At 37.9% G+C, this 9,360-nt stretch overlaps 1 protein-coding gene across 1 annotated transcript; it reads left to right on the forward strand.

Moving 5' to 3' along the window:
* The first annotated feature begins 2,519 nt into the window (after positions 1 to 2,519).
* Positions 2,520 to 4,774, forward strand: LOC109010172 (short-chain dehydrogenase RED1-like). The gene is made up of 3 exons (XM_035694426.1): positions 2,520 to 2,924; positions 3,427 to 3,586; positions 4,083 to 4,774. Exons 1-3 carry the CDS (start codon positions 2,588 to 2,590, stop codon positions 4,417 to 4,419), a joined length of 834 nt encoding a protein of 277 aa, XP_035550319.1. The 5' UTR covers positions 2,520 to 2,587; the 3' UTR covers positions 4,420 to 4,774.
* The last annotated feature ends 4,586 nt before the right edge of the window (positions 4,775 to 9,360 follow it).

Genomic DNA, 9,360 nt, shown 5'->3' on the forward strand with positions numbered 1-9,360 from the left:
GCTATGAAAGGATGTTAAATGATGATGTCTTTGATTGAGCCTATGAAATGGTGTTTAATTGATACTATGAAATGATGTTCAAATGAGACCATGAAATGATGTTTAAATGATGATGTTAAGTTTATGCTATGAAATGAAATTGACTGATGAATGAAATAAATGAAAAGTGACTAAAAGGAATGAAAGAAAATGAATAAATGTTTTAATGTATGAAACTACGTAATGGTCATGATTGAATGAATGATGGTATCAATGGACTGGCAGATTGCAATGCCTGGTTAGTAGTATTGGTAGTGCACCCAATGTTGCCCCCTGACTGAAAGTGATTCCCAGCCTGTGCCCACGGTTAGAGTTTAGGTCTAAAAGACTGCTAAATTGAATGCTGTGAAATCGTTTAGCTCCTTATGAAGGAATGTATAAGGTGTGAGAAATATTTTTATGAGAAATGAAAATCTTTTTAAAGGAAAACCCCCCACATTGTGTTGTTTTCAAAGGAAATAAATGTTCTATATAAACTATGTAGAGGAATGATAAATGCATGAATGAAAATCTATGTTAGTATATTTTTACAGTATGAAGTAATACTTAATGAGTATTCGACTCATTTTATTTTTATATATGTCCCTCCTCCTGGAAACAAAATGAGGACGAAGTATTATGACAGACATAGCCAAAGGAATAAGGTGATAGTAGCTTATGCATGTTTTATGTATGAATGCCTATTTTGTAAAAAAGACTTTGTATTTGTATATTAATGACCACCTATACAATCTCTCTTTTAATTTACAAAACAATTTTTAATTTTAATTATAGAATTTTAATTATAGAATCTTTTATATTCTAGAGAGGAAAGAAAAAGTTTGTAAAAGTTCAATAATTTTCTTTTTATTTTTTATTTTTTTTAAATCTCACCATAAGGACGGACATTAAAAACTCATTGTCCCAACACTCCCTATCATCACTAGTTTAAGATTGTTATTACATGTGGACTATTTTTTGCTTTTTCCAAAATTGTACCTTTTTTTTTCAAATCATACTATCATTGCTGGATCATCTAAGTGCATTTTAAACTTTTATAAAAAAAAATTTGCATGACATTTTTTTTATTCTTTCCTGTACAATAAGTACATAACACAAGTTGGAAGGGATCGAGGAGATCTAAGACGCCACCATATTGGGTAAGTTCTTCTTCAAAATAAAAGATAATACATGTTAGAAGGGGGTGGGGTTACCAACAAAATACCCCACCATATTGGGTAGATAAAAGGTGGAATGTGGTACAAAAATGCTACTGATTAGTATAAAAGTTGGAAGCAACATGGTTGACCTAGCACTATAGTGAAATTTTAACTAGGGTTGAGAAGTACTTGTGGTGTTACATCGGTTCGGCTTATGTTAAGCTGAATTTGAATGATATATGAGTCAACCAGCTTAATCCTATCCATTTGAATAAACGGATTAAATATTTTAATTACAATCCATCAATTTTAGATCGTATTAAGTCGAATCTGGATGGGATCTTAAGTTAATACTAAGGAAAATGTTAGTACGACTTCTAATCGTTTGTTTTCAGAAAACATCTCATCTAATCATTACAATTTTCTTAACTTTCAATACAAAATAAAATAAACAATTCAACTTTTTTAAATCTCAAAATAAAAATAATATTAAAAATATATTCTAACAATATTTTATTCAACTTTTTAATTTTAATCTCATCTCATCTCATTTCATCTCATCTACGAAAGCAAACGAGACCTAAATATGCCTACCAAATATGCTTATTCATATCATTTTTATTTTTTTTAATAGTTAAAGAATTAACTATTAGTTATTTTTTATTATTTTTTTTATTTTTTCTTAATAGTTAAAGATGTTTAAAAAATACTTAAAAATATAAGAAAAAAATCATTTATATTAATGTGTATATTTAGGATATACATTTGGTGTGCACCTTAACATTGTGGACTACTCATTTGGTTAAATAGGTCAGATGAAGTAACTTTAATAGTTAATTTCATGTCCTATTTGCTAGTCATGTGTCGAGAAAATTAACAAACCTGGCCTACAATAAATCTGGGGATGCATACCATTGATTCATTCCGTCGAGGGATTTTATTGCTTTGCTTGATTATGGAAGCGATTCTTCATTGTTGGGTTTAACGAGGAGGATGAATATGATGGAGTTGCATGACCATTCCATGCATACCATTATATGAGGTTAAAAAATTAGAGAGAATCACAGAACCTAATTGAGAGGCACGAGAAGTAGAAGGGTGGAGGCCGAGGCATGCAGCCAATCACAGCCTGACTCTTTATCCATTCTATGCCGGGTAGAATTGCAGGAATATCATTTCTATATTAATATAATTTTTTATTTTTATTTTTAATTTTCTATTTAAATATATGTATTTATATATTAATATGTGTTATTTAAATAAAATTATAAAAATAATAAATTAGATGTTAGTGTATGATATATGGATGATAAGGAAACTTGTAAATGGTTGTAGATATTTCTCTCACTAGTGTCCACAAAGACCTCACCTTTGCGGCCAGAATTCAGAATCTAGCTTTTCAAGTATCAATGGATCCTCACGGCAAAGAAGTCGTACTAATCACGGGGTGTTCGGCGGGAGGCATAGGCCATGCGCTGGCCCGAGCGTTCGCCGCTAACAACTGCCACGTCGTAGCCACGAGCAGGTCGCGTGGTTCCATGTCGGACCTGGAGAATGACTCCAGGTTCTTCCTCCAAGAACTGGATGTTCTGTCGGAAGACAGTGTACGACACGCGCTGTCCAATGTTCTGGAGAAGTATGGTCGGATAGATGTGCTGGTAAATAATGCTGGGGTGCAATGTGTAGCCCCTCTTGCTGAGATCCCTCTCTCTGCTCTCCAACACACTTTCAATACCAATGTTTATGGTATGTTACACTATTCTTCATCGCTACTTCTTGTTTTAATTCCTCTCATGTTGCTGTTATTGTTGTTCTTCTGCACACAACTACTTGGTGACCTGTTCTGGTTTCCTGTCGGATTGACTTTAAAAGTTCCTATGAACCAAGTGGAAACATAAAACTCTCTTGATCCCTTGATTGGAATCTGCATAGATGGTGGGAAACACATGATTTGAGGTCAAGTTGCTCATATTTTTTTCAGTAGTGGTTTCGTTTAGAAATTCTGTTGAAATGGAGCTTTATAGTTGTTTGTATCCGGGAATGGTAATTCCACAGAATGGTTTTTGCAGAAAGCATATCACTTGTGTATATGCTACATGGGCAGAATTATGCTTTTCTAGAAACGATTCTGTAGTTCTTCAAATGAAGGATTTCATTCTTAGTAGTTATCACTTCCTGAAATGACTCAATGTATCATCAAAGAGTATCAGTGCACTTCCTTTGTTTGTAATGTCATACTCTTGAATAGGTCCCATACGGTTGGTTCAAGCTGTTGTTCCTCATATGGCATCCAGGAGAAAGGGAAAGATCGTAAATATTGGAAGCGTAACTGTTATGGCCCCCGGACCATGGGCTGGTGCTTATTCTGCATCCAAAGCTGCTCTGCATGCACTGACCGATACATTGAGGTCTGCATATTACCTGGATCAATCTTTATATTAAGCTGAGATTATTTATATCTGCATAAAAACAGTAACCCTCAGTAAGGGATTTATTTTTGTAACACCCGCTGATGCAGAACAACTGAATCGAAATTGCAACCACCCAAACTACATAAATTCAAACAAAATTATCGTGTGCAGAGAGGAAATTTGAACACAATTCAATGCACATAACCCATTAGAGCACTGTCATTGGCCTAACCAAATGTCAGTGGCTAGTTAAAATTTGGCTAGGTAGCTCAAAAGTGGGCTGCATTGGACTAGGCAAACATCCAAAGCTCTACTTTTGAGCTACAGTAAATATATATATATATATATTTTCCCAAATTTGACTAGTCACTGTCCATCTCCAAACTATTATCTGCCATTGAAGTAAAAGTTTGTTGAATCCTCTGTTATCTTAGAATTGATTAATGCTGGTATTGTCAACTAATATTCGACTTGTACTCCATGTTACATGCAGATTGGAACTCAGACCTTTTGGGATCGATGTTATCAATGTTGTCCCGGGAGCTATCCGGACGAACATAGCAATATCTGCCATGGCTAACTACAACTGGATGCCCGAGTGGAATTTATACAAACCTTTTGAAGCAACCATCCGAGAGAGAGCCCATCTTTCACAAGGATTTAAGTCGACCCCTTCAGATGTGTTTGCAAAGAAGACAGTGGCTGTTGTGCTGAAGAAAAACCCACCAGCCTGGTTCTCCTCTGGCCAGTACTCCACTATCATGGCAATCATGAATCATTTGCCACTATTTATTCGAGATTTTATTATTAGGATAGCAATGAAATGTTGAGTTGCACCTTGTGGGTTGCCTGTCAGCACCCGCGTGCTGAAAATGGGCGCACACCCATGACTGCTCAACACCTCCACAGTCAGCTTCGCACACTTCAGAACTGAAAGATCCTTCTCAGAAAACTGCATGACAAAGAAGGAAGATGAGAATGTTTGTAAACCATGTCTTTAGGCTTGTGTTGAATAGATGGTGAAAGCTTGAAAAAAGTTGAAAACAGGGCTGCCATCTTGATTCTTGAGTCTTAACACAGGTCGACACGGTTGATGTATAATCAGAGCTTATGACTATGTTGAGTTCTGAGTGTGCACAGACAGTTTAATTCTCAATGCAAAAAGCAATATTGAGACGGTGTCAATGTCAAATGTAGGCTGGTCTGGTTACACAAAATTAAATTATCTCATCTCATTTCATCTTATCATTATAATTTTTTCAAACTCTTACACAAAAGATAATAAACAATTCAACTTTTTCAAATTCCAGAACGAAAATAATATTATAATAATATTTTATTCAACTTTCAACAAAGCATCTCATCTCATCTAAACTGTGTAACCAAACGAGACTATTTAATGTACAATTGTGAGTTTATCCTCTGAAGTTACCCGCTCCAGAACAATAGATAAAGGGCTTATCAAGAACAAGATAAGTATTTGAAGGCTTAAAAGTTTTACCGCAGTATCGCTTTCCATTTTTTTTTTTTTTTTTTCATTTTCTAGCAAATGGGATTTCTACACTCAACTCCCTTTCCACATACTCCAGCTTCAACTTTAATACGGAAATGTTGCGCAAATTACTTGGTCAAACCCATTTACGGGATAAGGATAATCTGGGGGACGGGTGGTCCACTAAGACGAGAAGAGGGATACAATTGATGTTTTTGCAATCTGAAGTGAGCACAAATAAAAGGTCAATACAAAACACCAAATGTCATAACAAAATGGTATTAGATTGAATGCAGTAAATTATTGGTATAACCTATCTACCTAAAGTTCGACCGTCCATTGGGCATCAACTAATACTGCAAAGGCTGTTTATAATCCGAATGTCTAAGCTATGTTTAACAAGTAATATAATAAAAATTAAAAATTAAAACATAAAAACAAAAAAAAACAATAGCTAAACTTTAACCTAAAATTGAACTCCGGGCAGGCATCTGAAGATTTGAATAGAGAGATATAATCCAATAGAAATTTGTTAAGGTCCCGTTTATGGCCGAGGCTGAGAAGGAGACCGAAGTGACTTACGGAAGTAAAGATGGGTTCTGTCGAAGTGTTGATGAAGATAGACTTGAACTTGAAGTGTGGATAAGCTGGAACGACGTCGTGCAGTGAAGATGAAGAATGAATCGCACCGTAGGAATGTTTTTATTAAATAGTGTGGGTGCTGCGCACCGTTTTAAGTGTCGGTTAGTTAATGGGTCTGTAAAACGCAGCGTTTGGAATTGTTCCAAACGGTGCGTTCATCTATCTGTTGCTGTTTTTCATTAGTGGTCTGTCATTTACTTTCATGCAAGGAGAGGTCAAGCTAGTTTAATCTTAATTCTGTTAGGGAAATGGTTTAAGGCAGGGAAGGTAGTGGGAGGTGGTATCGAGAATATTTTCGGGAAGTTGAATTTGTGGAGGTCTGGGAGCCCTCGAAGTACTCCCGTATCAATACTATGGCCTTCGGCATTTTATCAAACATCTAGTGTTCATCACCTCCATATCATCTATTTACTACCGATTCATCCATTGTCCTGTTTACATTCTGGAATCCGCAAGTTTACAGCATAATATCGAGCATACAAATAAGTCTATATATTATCCATTTATCCATACACGTCCGCAGCAGTATTTCTCTCCATATACCATTCATCTTAGCAACAGAGCCAATATTGGGTTCTTAACAGTGGTATCAGCAACCAGCAATCCTATGGCCGACAACACACGCTCCAAAAGTCAGCAATATGAGGCCCTCAACCAGCAGGTGCAGGAGATTCAACAGCAGAACATCTATCATCATCAAACAATGCAAGACCTGAAAACAGATATACAGCAATTAAATGACCTGGTACGTACCATTGTCCTAGCCCAAAATACACAAGTTCCCCAAAACAGAGACCATCACCAAGAACACATCCATTTCCAAAATGACCATGACCAACAGGACATCAGAAGGCCAAACCTAAGGGGTGTTAGATTGGATTTTCCCCATTTCCATGGTGATAATGCAGCAGCTTGGCTCTTTAAAGCCAATCACTATTTTGAATTTCATCAAACACCTCTACCTCACCGTTTGCTCATGGCTTCCTATTATATGGAGGGAGAGGCTCTTGTGTGGTACCAAGAGGCATTGGAAGGGGGTCAGTTTCGGGATTGGGATACCTTTGCAAGGTCATTACTAATTCGGTTTGGACCATCAGCTTACGATGACCCCATGGAGGCACTTACTCGTTTGAAACAAACAGGTTCTATAGCTGCTTATCAAGCACAGTTTGAGGCCCTTTCTAATCGGTTAAGAGGATTATCCGATGTGCACAAGCTCAGTTGTTTCCTAAGTGGGTTGAAAGATGAGATCCGTCTTCCTATCCGCATGTTCAATCCAGTGAGTTTAAGTGCTGCGTACGCATTGGCTAAAATACAAGAAGAATACATTGCAAGTTCCAGAAAATCCAGCAAGGTGGGGGTAGATAAAATCAGTCCAATGGTAGGAGGAGGTTACAGCCGTGGATCTTACTCGGGTGAAGGAAACAGTTCTAAATGGCAAAAACCATGGGGGGGAGGAACGAAGAAGGTTTCGTCCATTCAAATGGATGAAAAAAGAAAAAAAGGGTTATGCTATCACTGTGAGGAGAAATGGAGCCCACAGCACATGTGTAAGAACCCTAGAATCTACTTGATGCAAGTGGATGATGAGTTCCCTGAGGCTGGGAAAGAACCACTAGTGGAAGAGGTCACGGAAGACGAAATAGGAGTGGCGGAGACTAATGTGGAAGCACCTGAAATTTCTCTAGCAGCCATGACAGGAACACCCACCATGAGTACCATGCGTTTAATTGGAACTTTGATGGGAGAACCTGTAGTAATCCTAGTGGACTCGGGGAGCTCACACAACTTTGTGGAGTCCACTTTGATAACTAAATTAAAGCTGCCTATTGATACTTCCAGCAACTTGAAGGTAAGGGTGGCTAATGGACAAAGTTTGAGGAGCGAGGGGGTATGCAAGGAAGTGAGATTAAAAGTGCAAGGTATAGTGTTTCAACCTTCTCTTCATTTATTAAATCTTGCTGGCTGTGATATTGTATTGGGCATTCAATGGCTGGTTACGTTAGACACTATAACATGGAATTTTGCTAAGTTGTCGATGGGCTTTATATATGGAGGAAAAAGTGTGGAATTGAAGGGGTTGAAACTAAACCCATCTGTGGTAGAAGATGGACACAAGCTGCTCAAGGCCACCACGGCTAAGAGCAGGGGTATTTTGTTACAAATCATGAACCAAGAAGTTAAAGAGCAAAAAGAGGAAGAGTTAGATCCTGAATTTACCAAACTATTGGCTGAGTTGGGAGGGGTTTTTAAGGAGCCGGAGGGGTTACCACCAACCAGGAAATTTGACCATAAAATTGTCCTGAAGGAAGGCACCCAGCCCCTTGCTAATAGACCATATCGATACCCGTATTATCAAAAAACTGAGATAGAAAAGATTGTTGCTGAATTGTTAAAATCTGGGGTTGTTAGACCAAGCATGAGTCCCTTTTCATCTCCCGTTTTATTAGTAAGAAAGGCCGATGGGAGTTGGAGACTTTGTGTGGATTATCGGGCTCTTAATAAAGAAACAGTGAAGGCAAAATTCCCCATTCCTGTGATTGATGAACTGTTGGATGAGTTGGCTGGTTCAGTTGTGTTTTCTAAGCTGGATTTAAGGTCCGGATACCACCAAGTGAGAGTGGCGGTGGAGGATATTCCAAAAACAGCCTTCCAAACACATGAAGGGCATTACGAGTTCTTGGTAATGCCTTTTGGTTTAACTAATGCCCCGGCCACGTTTCAAGGGTTAATGAATGAGGTTTTTAAGCCATTCTTAAGGAAATTCGTGCTGGTTTTTTTTGATGATATATTGGTGTATAGCCGGTCTAGAAATGAACATTTGGACCATTTGAAACAAGTGTTATCATTGCTGAAACAGAATTCATTGTTTGCTAAGAGGTCCAAGTGCAGGTTTGTTGTGGAAGAAATCGAATACTTAGGCCATGTCATTAATGCAAAGGGAGTAATGGCCGACCCCTCTAAAATTGCTACCATGCTAGAATGGCCCGAGCCTAAGAATGTGAAGGCCCTAAGGGGATTCCTAGGGTTAACGGGTTATTATCGAAAGTTCATAAAAGGATACGGAACCATTGCAGCCCCATTGACCGAATTGTTAAAAAAGAATTCTTTTGAGTGGAATGGCAAGGCTAGGAAGGCCTTCGAGGAGCTGAAACAGGCTGTATCACAACCTCCCGTGTTGAGGTTACCTGATTTTAATAGTCCTTTTACTATTGAGTGTGATGCTTGTGGAGTGGGGTTGGGTGCCGTATTAATGCAAGCTGGGCAACCTATTTCCTATATGAGTAAAGGGCTTAAGGGGAAGGCCTTGTTACTGTCAACATACGAAAAGGAACTCTTGGCCTTGGTGATAGCAGTTCAAAAGTGGAGGACTTATTTGCTTGGTCAAGTTTTTATTATTAAAACCGATCAAGAAGCGCTGAAATACTTGCTGGAACAAAGAATAGGGACTGAAATGCAGCAAAAATGGGTGGCCAAGTTGATGGGCTATCAATTTTCTATTGAGTATAAGAAAGGAAAAGAAAATAAGGTGGCGGATGCACTCTCTAGAAGAATGGAAGGCCTATGCAAGGGGGAATGTGCAGCTATACTATCTTTCCCTACCCCTTCATGGTTAGATGAGTTAAAACAAAGTTAT

The sequence above is a fragment of the Juglans regia genome, chromosome 10, assembly GCF_001411555.2.
Source record: "Juglans regia cultivar Chandler chromosome 10, Walnut 2.0, whole genome shotgun sequence".
NCBI lineage: Eukaryota > Viridiplantae > Streptophyta > Magnoliopsida > Fagales > Juglandaceae > Juglans > Juglans regia.